This window comes from Narcine bancroftii, chromosome 13 (assembly GCF_036971445.1).
Source record: "Narcine bancroftii isolate sNarBan1 chromosome 13, sNarBan1.hap1, whole genome shotgun sequence".
NCBI classification, from domain to species: domain Eukaryota; kingdom Metazoa; phylum Chordata; class Chondrichthyes; order Torpediniformes; family Narcinidae; genus Narcine; species Narcine bancroftii.
In genome coordinates, this window is record NC_091481.1 from 8,843,040 (window position 1) to 8,860,755 (window position 17,716).

General features: G+C 40.7%; 1 protein-coding gene and 1 long non-coding RNA gene across 5 annotated transcripts in view; one reads left to right on the top strand and one right to left on the bottom strand.

Annotated features, from left to right (window-relative positions):
- The window catches only part of LOC138748237 (uncharacterized), an 85,543-nt gene that overhangs the window by 64,019 nt on the left and 3,808 nt on the right, over positions 1–17,716 (top strand). The window contains exon 3 of one of the 2 annotated variants that reach the window (XR_011347893.1): positions 15,931–16,183. This is a non-coding gene — a long non-coding RNA (uncharacterized lncRNA). The remainder of the gene's footprint in view (positions 1–15,930; positions 16,184–17,716) is intronic. The other variant, XR_011347892.1, reaches the window with a different exon arrangement.
- Positions 1–17,716, bottom strand: part of plxna4 (plexin A4) — a 544,272-nt gene that overhangs the window by 23,878 nt on the left and 502,678 nt on the right. For all 3 annotated transcript variants that reach the window (XM_069908052.1, XM_069908051.1, XM_069908053.1), the window contains exons 28-29: positions 17,048–17,238; positions 660–829 (exon numbers count right to left, since the gene is read on the bottom strand). In XM_069908052.1, coding sequence (XP_069764153.1) covers positions 660–829; positions 17,048–17,238 — 361 coding nt within the window. The remainder of the gene's footprint in view (positions 1–659; positions 830–17,047; positions 17,239–17,716) is intronic.

Here is a 17,716-nt window from a genome sequence, read left to right on the forward strand (position 1 = left end):
AGAAATCTCTTGGTGCCTGCCACATTGACCACCGCCAGTGGGCTGATATCACCTCAAACCGTGCATCTTGGCGCCTCACAGTTCAGCGGGCAGCAACCTCCTTTGAAGAAGACCGCAGAGCCCACCTCACTGACAAAAGACAAAGGAGGAAAAACCCAACACCCAACCCCAACCCACCAATTTCCCCTTGCAACCGTGTCTGCCTGTCCCGCATCAGACTTGTCAGCCACAAACGAGCCTTCAGCTGACGTGGACGTTACCCCTCCATAAATCTTCGTCCGCGAAGCCAAGCCAAACCAAAGATATGTATAGGGTGTTCTGTGCTATGGTGCCAGAGATATGTTATTTTTTCCACGTTGTATATGTATACGTACAATCAAATGACAATAAACTTAAACCTTTTGAATAACTTCCTTCCTACTTCTAGTTTGGTGTGTATGTGCCAAATGCATCTTGGTCCTTTTAGGATCAGCTGTTTCTTTTCCCCTTATCTCAGAGTTGGAAGTTTACAAAAATAAGGTGTTTGATGGTCTGTGTGGGCAGTGGGCTGAAGATCCCCTTTCTGTACTACATCTCTCCGAGTCTTTGTGCTGACAATGCCGGGACATTGCTGCCCTCAGCTCACCTTGCGGATGAACCCTACCTCTCTGACAACTCACCAGTTGCTCTTCCAGGTGTGCCGAACGTGAGGGTCATGGATCTGATGCTTGTCCGCCTGCTCATCCAGGAAGTCAAACATGTACTTGATGGCAAGGGGCAGTGCACTCCCTCGATGGGCTGTGCTGAAGATCGTCTCAAAGAGATCATCCACAAACTTCTGCAGAGTACCCTGGGGTGGAGAGAGAAATTTAGAGGCACACACTGAAACAACAGAATAATACAAGCTGGTGAATCTAAAAACAACCAGGACACAAAGAGTGCCTGATTAGTTTGCAAGTTAAGGTATATATTGGAATACAAAATGATTAAAATAGTCATAGATATACAAAAGTATTCAATGGTATACAAAACTATAAAAGTATAGATAGGGTAAATTCAAGCAAGCTTTTGCCAGTGAGGTTGGGTAAGATAAGAACTAGGAACACGAGTTGAGAGAGAAAGTGAAATGTTTAAGGGGATATTTGGGAGGAACTTCTTCACCCAGATGCTGAGAGTGGTACCAAGGTGGTGGATGCATGCTTGATTTTGACATTTAAGAGAACAATGGATAGGTATAGGAATGGGAATACGATGGTCAGGGTGTCCCCCACCCTCACCAACCACTGGGTTTGTTGTCTGGAGAGGGTGGGAAAACAGGACCCCTATCGCCCCGCACCCAGCATCTTCTTGCTACTCCCATCAGGAAAAGAGATGCAGGAGAATCAGAGCTAGAACCACCAGCTTCTTCCCACGGGCAGTGAGACAGCTGAATGACTGATGAACTGCTCATTCAATCCCTCCGAGAATGTCGGCCATTTATTTAATGATATTTATTTATTTTTATATATACACTGCATATAAATCGTTTATAAAGATCTGCGCTATATCAATATATGTGTCTGCATATTTTTACACCCAGGACCAAAGAAACACTATTTCGTCCATTTGAATGTACAATTGAATGATAATAATAAACTTGAGCTTCCCCAATAATTTTCCCTTGAACTTATTCTCCCCGCATTCTCATCAATTTCCTGTGGATTTTATCGTTCATCCACAGAGGCTGGTACATTTTTGAATTGTGGGGTGAAAATGGAGCACCCAAGCCGCTGGAGGGGACACACAAGCTGTTGGTGAAACTTTAAGCAAATAGGGACTTAGCAGGTCAGGTAATGAACAATGGAGAACAATGAACAGACTACATTTCGAGTTGGGACCTATTCTTGACATTGGGACAGGGAGAGCATGCAAACAGCACACAGATAACACCAGAGGTCGGACTGAACCCAGTTTGGTGGAACACTGAGGCAGCAACGCACTCCTGAAAGAGTGGTCTTTCAGATGTTATGTGATATCTAGATAGTATATTGTTTACTCCCTGGGTTAGGTGTAAAAGATCCCATTGGAGGTGTCTTGGCTAGTAACCATGCTTCAATCAACATCATCAAAAAAAATTAAAATCGGGAGGAGTCTCGTGATGGAGTAGTGGCCGGTCAGGGAATTCCAGCCCTCTCCGGAAAAGTTAAAAAAAAACACAAAGGTACAAGAATAAAAATTAAAATAAAGTAAAAGTAAAGGTGAGAAGAAAATAGCAGCGAAGAGAGAAAACTCGAAAGCAACGGGAAAAAGAGAAGAGGAAAGAACGTCAGAAGAAGAAGGTGAAGGCCTTACCTGTCCGAGGAGGCCCGCCGCGGAGAGAGAAGCCCGCTCCCTAAGGTCGGTAGAAGTCCCGAGCTCGGGACTACAAAAATGGCTCGCGGAGCCGAGTAAAAGTGCGCAACCGCGCATGAAAAAAAACACACTGACGGGAGGGGGGAACAGCTGAGGAGTCGATCTCCACAGCTGAGAGTGACAGCTGCAACACAGCAACAGGAAGAGAACACAGAAAACAATGAGAACAAGAAAGAGAGCAAAAAGAAAACAAGGAAACAACAGATGGCCAACCCAGAGGAAGAAGAAGAAGAAGAACATAGAGAAATGGAAGAAGGGAAAGGCAGGACAATGGATATTTTTTTTTAAAGAATATATGGAATCAGTAAAAGAATGGCAATTACAAGAATTTAATGAAATAAAAAGAAGAATTAAGAGTGCAGAAGAAAAAATGAATAAAATAGAGATGGTCATATCAGAGATAGGAAAAAGAGTGGACAATGTGGAAGAACGAGAAATAATCATAGAAATGGAAGTAGAGGACTTAAAAGAGAAATTAGAAGAATCTAATAAAAAAGTTAGAGGCACAAGAGCTGTTAGCTCAGAAGATAGATATAATGGAAAACTATAATAGAAGAAACAATATAAAGATAGTGGGAAGATGAAGAAGGCAAGAATATGAGAGAATTTATAAAAGATTGGATCCCTAGGGTCCTAGGAAGACCAGAAATACAGGAAGAAATGGAAATAGAGAGGGCACATAGAACACTAGCCCCGAAACCACAGCCGCAGCAAAAACCAAGATCCATATTAGTAAAATTCTTAAGATATACAACAAGAGAAAATATATTGGAGAAAGCAATGAAGAAAATAAGAGAAGACAAAAAGACACTGGAATACAAAGGTCAAAAAAATTTTTTCTATCCAGACATAAGTTTTGAACTCCTGAAGAAGAGGAAGGAGTTCAATACAGCAAAAACGATCCTATGGAAAAAAGGATATAAATTTATGTTAAAGTACCCAGCGGTACTTAAAATATTTATTCCAAGGCAACAAAACAGACTATTCTCGGATCCGGAGGAAGCACGAAAATTTGCAGAACTACAAAACAAGCAGAGAGATGAAGACATGTAATGAGTGTAAAAATGACCACGAACTATACGTATGTGTGTATATGGGTATATATATATAGATGTGTATGTATATATATGTGTACATGAGTGTATCTTGGCGCCTCACAGTTTGGCGGGCGGCAACCTCCTTTGAAGAAGACCGCAGAGCCCACCTCACTGACAAAAGGCAAAGGAGGAAAAACCCAACACCCAACCCCATCCAACCAATTTTCCCCTGCAACCGCTGCAATCGTGTCTGCCTGTCCCGCATCGGACTTGTCAGCCACAAACGAGCCTGCAGCTGACGTGGACTTTTTTACCCCCTCCATAAATCTTCGTCCGCGAAGCCAAGCCAAAGACATGAGTGTATCCGTATTTAGAGGAAAATATATAGAGTATAGATAAGAATTAATAAGGGAATGAAAGGGAACAGAGGAAATAAGGAGGGAATTAAAAGAGTGACCTTTGTTATATATGATAATTGAAATCTTTTCCGGGGGGGGGGCTGGGTGGGGAGGAGTTACGGTCACTGCAAAATCAGTTGACGTTTGCGAGTGAATTCGCAAATCCAAATGGAGAGGGGAGATGTGGTTGCCCGGCAAGGGATAAAGGGCAACTCAGGAGGAGGAGGGGAGAATGGGGTTAAAGAAGTTTTAGATAGGAGAATAAGGAAGATGTTTTAGAAATGTTGTCTTATAAAGTGTTCAAAACAAGAAAGCAGAAATGGATAAGAAGGAAAGGTGATGATGAGGAAACGGAAAGGGAAGATAAACAAAGTATGAAATGGCTACGTTAAACTATATGACTTTAAATATTAACGGAATACATAACCAAATCAAAAGGAAGAAACTGCTAAATTTACTGAAAAAAGAAAAAATTGCTATAGCATTCGTGCAAGAAACACATTTAAGTGAAATGGAGCATAAGAAATTAAAGAGAGATTGGGTAGGACATGTAACAGCAGCGTCATATAATTCAAAAGCTAGAGGAGTAGCTATATTAATCAGTAAAAATGTGCCAATTAAAATAGAAGAGGAAATAATAGATCCAGCAGGGAGATATGTAATGATAAAATGTCAGATATATTCGGAGTTTTGGAATCTACTCAATGTATATTCACCTAACGAAGAAGATCAAAAGTTTATGCAAGATATTTTTTTAAAGATAGCAGACACGCAAGGGAACATATTAATAGGAGGGGATTTCAACCTTAATTTGGATTCAAATATGGATAAAACTGGGAAAAAAATTATCAGAAAGAACAAAGTAACCAAATTTATAATTGAATCGATGCAAGAAATGCAACTTTTGGATATATGGAGGAAACAACACCCAAAGGAAAAGGAATATTCATATTATTCGGGTAGGCATAAAACATACTCAAGAATAGACCTATTCCTGTTATCAGCTCGTATGTAAGATAGAGTAAGAAAAACAGAATATAAAGCTAGAATATTATCGGACCATTCACCCTTGACATTGACAATAGAGTTAGAGGACATCCCTCCAAGAATGTATAGATGGAGATTAAACTCCATGCTACTTAAAAGGCAGGATTTTAGAGAATTCATTGAAAGACAAATTAAAATGTACTTTGAAATAAATACGGAATCAGTGAAAGATAAATTTATGCTCTGGGACGCAATGAAAGCGTTCATCAGAGGGCAAATAATAAGTTATGTAACCAAGATGAAGAAGGACTACAATCTGGAAACAGAGCAGTTGGAAAGGGAAATAGTAAATATAGAAAAAGAATTAGCAATGAAGGAAGATACAACTAAAAGAAGAGAATTGGCAGATAAAAAAATAAAATATGAAACATTACAAACATATAAGGTGGAGAAGAACATAATGAAGACAAAACAGAAATTTTATGAACTAGGGGAAAAAATGCACAAAATTCTAGCATGGCAGCTTAAGACAGAACAAACTAAGAGAATGGTATTGGCATCAAGGAAAAAAGACAAACAAATCACATATAATCCAACGGAGATTAATGAAAACTTCAGACAATTCTACGAAAATAATATAAAATGGATAAAAATAAAAGACAAGGAATATAAAATCAGTTTATTTGCAGATGACGTTATAGTATACTTAACAGAAGCAGAACTATCAATAAAAGAATTATATAAGAAATTAAAGGAATATGGAGAAGTGTCGGGTTACAAGATTAACGCAAATAAGAGTGAAGCAATGCCAATGAATAATGCGGATTTCTCAAAATTTAAGAAAGAATCACCATTCAGATGGCAAATGCAAGCAATAAGATACCTAGGTATACAAATAAATAAAACCTCAGCCATCTATATATACTCAATTATTATCCACTAATGAAAAAATTACAGGACGACTTAGAGCATTGGAAAGACTTACCACTAACACTAATAGGAAGGATAAACTGTATTAAAATGAACATTTTCCCAAGGATACAATACCTATTTCAGGAATTGCCAATACACTTGACAGAGAAATTCTTCAAGGAGTTAAAGAAAATAATAAGGAAATTTTTATGGAAAGGGGGAAACCGAGGATAGCACTAGATAAATTAACAGAATGGTATAAACAAGGAGGCTTACAACTACCAAACTTTAAAAATTATTATAGAGCCGCACAATTAAGATACCTATCAGATTTTTATCAAACAAGGGAAAAGCCAAATTGGACTAGATTAGAACTAGATAAAATAGGGGAGAAGATACCTGAACATATATTATATAAATGGGATGAAAAATTGGTACAGCGTAGGAATTCTCCAGTATTACATCATCTGCTCAATATTTGGAAGAAGATTCATGTAGAAAGGAATAAAACAAATTACCAATTACCAAAACTAATATTGACACAAAATCAGTTAATCCCTTTTACAATAGATAACCTTTCCTTTAGAGAATGGGAGAAAAAAGGGATCAAAAGAATAGAAAATTGCTTTTCGGGAAATAAATTACTATCCTTTGAACAAATGAAGGATAAATATAATATAACTCAAGATACAGTGTTGGCATACTACCAACTGAGATCCTACTTGAAGGACAAATTGGGAAGCAGTCTGAGGTTACCAGAGGGAAGTAATTTTGAATATGTGATTACAGATACAATGATAATCAAAAAAACTTATAACAAATATGTATATTAAACTGCAAGAAAAGGAGAATGAGGAAACAAATGGTAAAACTAAACAAAAATGGGAACATAAAGATAAAGAAGGAAACATGGGAGAAGTTATGCTCAGGAACTATGAGAAATACAATAAATATGAGGTTACGTATGATACAATATAACTGGATACACAGGCTATACATTACGCCTCAAAAGTTAAATAAATGGGTCCCAACAGTATCTGACAGATGTTTTCGTTGTAAAAAAGAAATGGGAACAACAATTCATGCAATCTGGACATGTGAGAAAGTAAAAAAATTTTGGGAAGATCTAAACCAGATATTAAATAAAATTACAGAAAACAATATACCAAAAAACCCAGAGATCTTCCTTCTAAGTAACATAAAAAACAAAGAATTTGGACTTGATTTGGATGGTGCACAAAAAAGATTTGTTAAGATAGCTCTAGCCGTAGCAAAAAAATGTATTATGTCAACCTGGAAATTAGAAGATAATTTGAGAATACAACAATGGTATATAGAAATGAATAAATGTATTCCATTAGAAAAAATAACATATAATTTAAGAAATAATATTGAAATATTTGAACAAATATGGGAGCCATACATGAAACATAATAGAGAAAACCTACCGGGGACATCTACCACCTAAAATAACGAAAGGAGAAGGAAATGAAAAGAATTGACTCAGTGGAATTTCTTGTTTATTTTTATTGAATGACAACATTGTTTGACTGGTTTAATGTATCCTAGATTCTGTACTTTAAATGAATGGGGGGGAGGGAGGGAGGGGGGGAGAAAATGACACTATATATTTGAAAAGGAAAATGTATGTATCATGGTCAATGTGGTTTATGGTGTGAAAAAAAAATTTTTTTTAATTAAAATTAACATTAGCAAAACATAAATAACATGGTCACTTCATATTCAATTTTATGGGAGGTGCTCAATGCAAAATGGCAGTTGTGTTTTTGAAATTACATTTCTAAAGAATTGCACTTGATGACAGGAGTGACATCACAGCAGCACCAGCCTCAGATTGGTTGGCATTCCCACTGTTGCTCGCTGTTTCCGCCCTGCAGGTGGTCATCTGGGACGAAGGTCGTTGGCCTCCACGGGATCTGCATGGTTGCTGCATTTTTCAGCCATCTTGTGTACCAGGTCGCCTCCTGGTTAGCGGGCTGCTACATATACAAATAAATTAATGATTCTTGTTTCGTAAATACGAAAGTCTTCAATGGTTAGTGTAAGCAGTTCCTTTGGTCATTCAGCATTTTCACTGCCCGTGTGAAGAAGCTGTTCCTCAGCTTGGTGGTCCTGGCTCTGATACCCTTGTATCTCTCTTTCCCAATGGGAGCAGCTGAAAGATGCTTTGTGCAGGGTGGAAGGGGTCCTCAATGATTTTGCGCACCCTCCTCAGACAACAATCCTGGTATATCATGTCGATGGAGATGGGGGGGTGGGGGAGAAAGATGGGAAACTCCAGTGATCCTCTCTGCCACTCTTATAGTCCTGTGGATTGACCTCTGATCCATTTCTGTGCAGCAACCGTACTACACTGTGATGCAGCTGGCCAGGACTCTCTCGGTAGAGCTTCTGTGGAAGGATGACATAATGATGGCCAGTAGCCTTGCCTGCTTCAATCTTCTGAGGTAGTACCATTACTGTTGTGCCTTCCTGACAAGTGAGAAGATTTTGGTGTCCACAATAGGTCACTATATCAATGTGAATTGTTCTTCCATTTTAAATAAACTTTTCCACTTCATTTTGCCTGTTCTAAAGGTAAGAAAGGGAAAGCCTGATGCTGATGTCATATGATTTTTGGCATCAAGTTGGCCAAATGAATGAAATTATTACTTTTTTGAAGAAAAGGAATGACTGCCATTTTGCATAGGCCTTGCGAGGCAATCCCAGCGACTGATGGTGCACAAGTTTGCTACAGGGTTAATGCTGTATCTCAAATGACTGGGCTATTGATAAAGATGAACAGCCAGACTGATCAATGGCCGCAAATTTTCATTCTGCTCTGACACCGTGGAGGAATCACGTTAGCTGACAATCATAATATTTCTAGCACGCCTGGAGCTGATGGCAGCTCAATCTCCTCTAGAGGAGAGGTGCGCAGGAAAGGGGTGTGGGAGGTGATGTGGTGATCGCATGGGAGTGACCGTGGCCCTCTTCATACCTGACAGCTGCTCAGTCCGGTAACAACATTAATGCATTTCTGACAACCTTCATTTGTTCAATAGGCCCCAAGTATTGCTGTGAGTCAGATTTATTTTTGTAAGAAAAATGTTATGCCAGTTACAAAAATGAGGTGACACTTCCTTACAAATTTCAGGACATTAAACATGTCAAAAGGAATCAATTTTGTGTAAAAAATTGCTACTTGTAACCAATGTTGATGGGCCCATCGGATAAGCTATCTACATAAACAACAAATCATTCTTATTTATTGGAGCCAAATGCCAAACAAGGTAAATTATACACTTGTCAGGTTAAGATCTAGTATAAAGATTTCTTTACTTAAGATAGAAATGTACAGAAGGGTATGTTTTATTGCTGAGTTCTCCCTCAGTATATCTACAATAAACTATATGTATGTGTAGAAATGTGCTCCTTTGCAATTGAGGGGTAGATTTCCCTGGGATCTGCTGTATTGAGTGCCTCCGTCTCCAACTTGCTCACCGATGCCATAAAGTGGCTCAATTGATTCACACAAGGGCTGGCCTGGGAGCCTTCCTCAGAATGGCTGAATCTGGATAGAATCAACATTCGGCAAGGCACACGGAGAGGCTTCCTTGCAGTGAGAAGGATGGCAACATTTGGAAATAAACTGATTGCAGCCGGAGGTGCTGCATTCAACTTTTCAAGAATAAGCACTTTTGATCTGGTAAAAAGCCTCAAATCTGGGTAGTCGATGGGAATGTGGGGAAAATAAAATGGTCCAGGGTGGGATCAGTGTAAAAATGGGGTGCAGAATGAATGGGATGAAAAGCTTGTTTCTTTGATACTACCCATCACTGTTCCATTAACATTACAGGGTGCCACATCTTCCTTTGATGCACTGACTCCCCACTTTGAGGCATAGTGATTCCCTTGTCAAGACTTGCTGAAATGTTCACGGTTCCCAATCGCCAGCCTGATCATCAATCCCCTCTAGACCAGCACCTCCCCTTGTAACACTGATCGGTGACTTCACCAACACTGCAGAAGGACAGTCTGCAATGTTGGAAAGTCATTCTTTTTTGCACTAGAATATTTATTATCAATCTACTTTTTGCTTTTATTGTCTCTTTTTAATTCAATTAAGTAGTAGTTTTTTTTTCACAAAGTACCTGTGCTAGTTTTTTTTTCACAAAGTACCTGTGCAGCTAAAGCAAGAATTTCAGGGCATATGTACATTGTCCAATGCATATGACAATAAACTCATCATCATAAGAAAATGGTATATGAACTGCAGCCTGCTGAAATCTTGAACAAATATACAGCCCCTTTTACACTTTCATCCCACTAAATTGGCCATTCAGTGTCCTGGGGGTTTGGCTTTTCACACGACCACTCCTAATTGGGAAACTGAACACTTTCAAGGAGCCAGCCCCGGGGTTAGGACTGTTCTACCTTCTACTGGTGCAATTACCCATTTTGCACTTGCCTGATTGCAATGCCGGAGTCTGCAGACGCTGGGGATTGTACTAGGGGTCGAAGCTGTCGATCCCCGGCATGAGATGACATCATCTGGTGTCAGCGTTGAGGTCATTTTGCTTTCTCTCTTGGCACTTTAAAGGCTGATTGGCGGTTAATTCCTGGGACCACCTGTGAAGGGGGCTATTAAGAAGCTGGAGGAACTCAACAGGTCAGGCAGCATCCATGGGTAGAAATGGTGGGTGCCCAAAAGTGCTAGAGAAATTCAGCTGGTGAAACAGCACCCTTAGCAAGCAAAAGGTAAAAACTAAAAGAAATAGTTGACCGATATTTAATGTAGATGCCTCTGGACCCTCTAAGTTTCTCATGACCTAAACAACTTACACACTTAATGTAAACAACTTACAACTTAATGTGCTTGTAACATTAAGGGCCCATTTGATTCCCTTGGGAATGACTGTAGTTATCCAGCAGATGTGGAAAATGTCAACTTGGTTAAAAGAATCACCCATGCTGACCAACTGAAGCAACTATTGGCAACATTTAATGGTCTAGCTTGTTCCCCCTCCACCACTCCTCCCCCTCCAAAAAGGATGTTGGATAATGCAATGAGTGGACAGTGTCGAGCTGGTTGCTTGCAGTTGAAGGATTCAGACCAGGCGGCGGACAGAAGGAGACCACCTTGAAACTGGCTGAAGAGGGACCAGATATCAGAACCGGTATGCGAGAGAGAGCCACGGGCACTAAAGGTTTCCTGATTGGGTTGGAGGTTCAGGTCTGGAACTCGGAGTTGCCGATGATTTGAACTGGACTCTGTGGAGGCTGCGGGAGCGAATCCACAGACACTCAGAGACTCTGAGGGAACTCTCTTTTGCTTCCTTTTCTCTGACTGTAAGAGGCGCTTCATGCAATTCCTGCCGATGGCAAATCTGTCTGCCTTACAGCAGGCAAAAGCAAATTCAGTGTAATATTACACAGCCTTTATTACATGACAATAAAGGAATCTTGAAATTCTCTGCGCCAACTTATGTTGGGGGTAGGATGATTGCTTTGGTTCAATCAAGAACCAGGCGTAAATATAGAAGTCTTTTATCGTACCTTTCCTCCCTGCCTAATTGACCACCGCCAGTGGGCTGATATCGCCTCCAACCGTGCATCTTGGCGCCTTACGGTTCGGCGGGCAGCAATCACCTTTGAAGAAGATCGCAGAGCCCACCTCACTGACAAAAGACAAAGGAGGAAAAACCCAAACCCACCAATTTTCCCTTGCAACCGCTGCAACCGTGCCTGCCTGTCCCGCATCGGACTTGTCAGTCACCAACGAGCCTGCAGCAGACGTGGACATACCCCTCCATAAATCTTCGTCCGCGAAGCCAAGCCAAAGAATTAGCCCCAACCAAGTTTCTGCTCAGATTAATTTGCCACAAAATTTGGCACTGCTTAAAAATAACATTCACAAAAAATGTGCTGCATCACAAAATATTCCTTGGAACACTAAAGGGTGACTTGCTGCCATTTGATTTATCTGAATAAAATTTGGTTTAATCATGAATTTAAAATAATAATCACAGTGTGTATCTCCTCAGAATGAGAGTAATCTGATTTTAAGCAGTGGGCAAAATTATTGGATTTTAAATGACTGAAAATGGCTTGATTAAAATAAAATGATTTTCCTGGCCATCCTGGTCAGTTGAATAGAAACGTTTTAAACAGAAATTTGATTCTAAAATTATTTTTGTTTTAATGCCCAAAAGAGGGAATGATTTCTGAAGCCTGGCTGCAGCCGGAAGAGCTTCCCAGAAGTCTGTCTTGGTGATTCATTCTCTCTGTGGGTGTTCCTGGTTTTGGAGGTGGGGGTCTGGTGCAATTTATTTTAAAAATTGTTATACAAAATTAAGAAACAATGTAATTGGTGGTAACTTTTGTGTTGCAGTCATTTGGGAAAAAATGCCAGGAGGGGGAAAAAATTGCAATTTAACCCGAAATTCCACACCACTGTGTGTAAATACGCTGAATCCAAATCCCAGTCATGCATCCCTGAGAGAAGCGAGTGCTGTCAACTGAACTTAACACAAAGGTCAAGGAGAAGCACTCACCCAGGGACAGCACTTTATCCCATACTCTGAGTAATGGAATCCTGAATAATAATAATAATTTCTAAATCTTCTGCCTCTGCACTCGCAGAAATGCTTTGTACTGAGAGACAGATGAGACGCAGTGGGTACAATCATAGAAACTGGAGGATTTACATGGCAGGTCAGCGCGAATGGTTTTACACGGGCAATTAAACTAATACCCCAATCATAGACATAATTGCTGTAATCAGGGAGGGTACATCAACTCTATTAATAGGATCATGCGATTGGATGCCTGTTCAATGACCCCGAAGTGAAGCATGAAAACACCGAGGTGGGTCTATGCTCAGGATGAGTGAGAGATTTTCAATTGGAATGGTAGCATTGCGATTACAGTACTGGATTGGAGTCCATTGGCCTGGACCATTCATTTTGAGTTGGGAGTTGAATGTCATGCCTGATGTAGGGAATTTAAATTCAGTTATGAAATGAATCTTGAATAAAAAGCTAATCAAGATATAGAACATGTATAAATAATGATCATGCAACAACTTTCTGGCTTACACATCTCCATTGCGAGGTGTTGGCCTCTATCTCTCTGTCACAGTCTCTCCATCTATCGGTCTCACTATTACCCATTCTTGGCCTTCTAATATTTTAACAAACTCTAAGCAAGTGAGCTTGTAAATGGGTGTAATTTTATGAATGAAAGTGGCATTTGGGTATGTGAAAATAAAAATAAGTGTGTTTTAGTGCATAAATGAGTGTGGAAGCAATGGGTGTGAGAGAGAGAGAGAGAGAGAGAGAGAGAGAGAGGGAGCAGAGAGAGAGAGAAAGGTTTCGCATGTGACTGTGAAAGTGCGTAAAGGAACAATCTGTAGGGATTCACTGATGGTCAAGCCCAGTGAGAATCAATGCAGAGGGTTGTGTTGGTTGGTCTATGCTGCAAGTATGATACTATCTCCCAGCACAAATCGATGGGACTGATGCCGAGTGAGGGACTTGATTTTAGCAGAAAGAGACATTGTATTGTTTTCTCCACTATTCTTTATTGAGACAGGTTTCCCTCACCCACTCGCACTCTGTACCAAGTGCACTCATCTCCCAAGGCTCCTCGTGCAAGGCCCCAGCCATGACCTGGACTTGGCACCCAGCCAAATGTGGGGGTGTTACCATTTCCCAGAATCTGTTGGTGTCAAGTCTACTGGATTTGCCGCCAACTAAAAGTGCAAGATTGTTGGCTGGTTCATTCAGAGCTTGCTGGTAAAATCAAAGGGAAGAGTTCATTGACCAAGCTGCCTACCATTCTCTCACCTGAAGCTTTTCAAGTGACCAGATGGCATCCCACCGCTCCCACAACTTCCTTTCATGGGTGATACATTTAGGTTAATTTCTCACAAATGATAAGCAGAAGGAAGCTTCATCCCTTTGTCAAGCAAAATAGATTGAACAGCACAAAAATCAAATGGGCATGTCCCCTGGAAACAGAGAGGAGATGATTCCTCCCGAGTTCAAATCGTGATGCATCATTTAACATAAGGCACTTAATGCATCAGGGCCTTCTTCGTGACGGGATGAATAACAATCCAATTCTACAGAATTAAAACAAGCGTGATTAATGTTCAGATTGGGATCGCTTGTCAGATGTCCTCCACCATATTTATCATGGGTTTGTCAAAACCAACATTTAAATGTGGGAAAGGTTTGGAAAATTCTATTTAATCCCCAGATTCTTACCCTAAATGTTTACAGAATGCAGAAAAGAAATGATTATTTTCAGGATTTATTTTATTAAATGATTATTTTCAGGATTTATTTTATTAAATGATTTATTTTCAGGATTTATGTTCTCATCACAGACAAAGGATGTTTGCTTTTACTACAATTAGAAGGCATGGTTCAGCGTAGCAGTTAGAGCCACACTATTACATCGCCAGAGACCCGGGTTCCAATCTGGTGCTGCCTCTAAGGAATTTGTATATTTTCCCCGTATCTGCATAGGTTTCCTCCCGCCACCCAAAATGTACGGGGTTGTAGATTATTTGGGGAGTAATTTGGCGTCATGGGTTTAAATGGCCAGAGTTGGCTTATACAGTGCTGTAAAAAAAAAATTAAAATATTCAAGCCATCTCACCCAGTTCTGGCTCTTTGCTTGAATCAAATCCCACGGCTGTGCTCACTCTTCACAGCCTCCCTGCCTCAAATATTAATGCATTTTTTAATTCACTATGACCTGTCACAGATCTTATTGATAACTCCTTGCTACTGACTCCCCAACCAGAGGAAATCATCTTTCATGATATACAATATCAATATTGTTAACAGTTTAAAACAACGATTTAATTCCCTGTAGCTGTTTGTTTCCCTATGTAATTTCCTCTGTCGTTCTGTCTGTTTTTCATTAATTCTGTCTTTCTCTGTCAGTGTGAAGAGTTTAAGTTATTTGGACCAACGCCCAGAGTTGATTCAAGGAAATAAGTTCAAATTATGGGGAGGGGTACATAAAAACAAAATTCATACATCCTTTTTGACAGATTTTTGGATAGAAGTAGTTTGGTGCAGGAATGTGTTGACTAAATAATCAGTCACGATCTCACTAAACAGCAGAGATGGCTTGATGGGTCACAAGGCCTGTCCCAGCTTCTAACCTTGTTTGTTTCGTGTGCTTTAATGGTCAGCATGGACCCAAGGATCAGTTTCGATGTTGGATGATTCTATGACAATGCTTACTATGGCCAGTAACATGGAAGCACAAATGATTCCGTCTACATCTACCTTGATGGTCCAGCTTATGGTTTAATGGAGTATCTTCAAGCTGGGATTAGAAAGGAACGGCTGACTTTTATGCCGTGCTGGGTACAGGGGGTAGGTCTGAAGGAATGGGGAGAGAAGACAGGGTCTACAATGAAGTAGAGAAAAGACCAAAGAAAGGGAAGCAGACAGCAGAAAGGAAATTGACCAGCTCATCTCCACAGGACTGAGCCAAAGCAGGAAAAGTAGGCAAGAATGTCCAGAAGTTGTGGGAGCGGTGGGATGCCATCTGGTCACTTGAAAAGCTTCAGGTGGAGAATGTTAACACAAGAGAAGCAGAAAAATCCTGGTTCTGGTATAGCTGCAGGGAGTCCAATACGTGGCAGTGAGACTGAAATGAAGGCCACTATGAATGAGGAACAGAGAAGAGCCACCGTTGAGTTTGAGGGAGTGAACAATTGCTTTGTAGACAGACAGCATGGGAACAGGCCCTTCCGGCCCATGAGCCTGCACCACCCAATTCCACCAAATTAATCTACAGCCCTCGTACATTTTGAAGGATGGGAGGAAACCAGAGAACCTGGGGAAAGCTCACGCAGACGTGGGGAGAATGTACAAACTCCTTACAGGCAGCACAGGATTCGAACTCCAGTCCCGGTTGCTAGGACTGTATCAGTATTGTGTTGACCACTACACTAATTGTGGTCTGTGCTTCTGTTTGTGCCCAGTTCACATATTCTCCCTCTGACCATGTGGGCTTCCTCAGCTGTGCAAGTTTCCTTTCATCTGCCAAAGACTTGCAGGTCAACTGACCCAGCTGGGTGAGCAGTGGAATCTGAATGGAGTTTACAGATGTGGGGAAAATAACAGGGTATTAGTGTGGGTTTAGTCTAAATGGGTATTTATTTATTTATTTATTTCCAATGTTATTTTATTTAGATATACAGCGCGATAACAGGCTATTTCAGCCCACGAGTCCATGCTGCCCAATTTTACCTCTAATTAACCTACACCCCCTTGAATGGTGGGAAGAAACTGGAGCCCTTGGAGAAAGCCCACGCAGACACAGGGAGGATGTACAAACTCCCTACAGACAGCATTGGAATTGAAACCCGGTCCATTCCCAATCACTTGACGCTGTAACAGTATTGTGCTAACCATGCCATACACGAAGGTCAGTGAGAACTCAAAGGTATGTTTCCATGTAGTATGATAGAATAAAAGAATGTCCCTCTAGATGAGGAGAAATTTCTTCATCAACCAGAGGGCGTTGAATATGTGGAATTTATTCCCATAGGTGGCTGTGGAGGTCAACTCATTGGGTATATTTAAACCAGAGGTTGAAAGGTTTTGGAAAAGTATGGGCACCAAAAATTATGGGGAGAAGATGGGAGAATGAGCTTGAGAGGAAAGCTATATCAGCCAAGACTTGAATGGCGGAGCAGACTCAATGGTCTAAATTAGTGATTAAAGAAGGCGGGAACATGGAACCACAATTGGTTCAGTCTACAATGGCCCCATTAGAACAGCGAAGAGTTAGAAGGAGATTTTTAAAGAGAAAAAGTAGGGAAGAAAGTTTCACAAAGGGAATATGCCAGACCTAGCTCTCCCAAAAATCTGAGGACATGATGGTTCAGCATTTAGAATTGGGGAAATGCATCTGATTCTTCCATTGTAAGTTATGTTTGGATATCACTCAGAGAGTGGTGGAGTGTGGAATGAGTTGCCATTTGACGTGATAAATGTGGGCCCACTCTTAAGTTTTAAGAATAAATTGGATAGCTACATGATGGGAGAAGTCAGGAGGGTTATGGAATGGGTGCAGGTCAGTGGGACTAATGAAATTATGTTTTGGCAAAGACTAGAAGGGTCAAATGGCTGTTTTCTGTACTGTAGTGTTCTATTGTTCTATGGTTCTATACAGAACACATTCCAGTCACATGAGCTACAGTTTTTAACAAGAGTTTCTCAGTTCAATAGGTGAAAACAGGTTTTCAAAGTTCAATCCAAAGAAATTGGCCCACACCTATCCCAGATTTCCAATGACCTTTGTTACCTTTGTCGCCAGAAGTCGGGTCAGATAGATCTCTGACACCATCTTACTCCCTCGATCACCTTCCTTCTGGTCTCCATGCTCATGGTTCTTGACCAAGTGCCACACCTTGACACCAGTTTCCAGGTCAGGAGTGATCATGGGAGTGCGGGAACGCAGACTGTCCGGGCTGCCTGTATATCGGATCATGGTTTCTAGAAGAGAGAAGGAAAGATGACCTGCATTGTCCTAGAACCTCTCGCATGCTCTGGAAGTCAGTAAAAGTTTCTCCTGTTCCTAAAATAGAAGAGAACAAGAACAATTTTTTCCAACTTCTAGAGGGAATGGGTGAGCTTCCTGCACTTTCAGACTTCCTAAAATTAATCTTGCTCCATGCTAGATGTATTCCATTTAGGGATCTGCACTTCACCTCATTCTACTGACCCAAGGACTGTGATCCATCTGCCATTTTCTCCAACCCAGGTCACCATCCAGAGTCTCATTGCTATTCAGAGACCTAATCCTTGTAGTTAATGTTTGCCACTGTTTAAACCTTTGCTTGTTTTATCGTTTGTTGATTAGGGGAATCACAACTTCACCCATAACTTGAGCATATTTCTACTTGACACTTTATAGGTGCCACCCCCCCCCCCCACCCCCAATCCCCGCCACGTTACTGTGTAAAACTGTCAG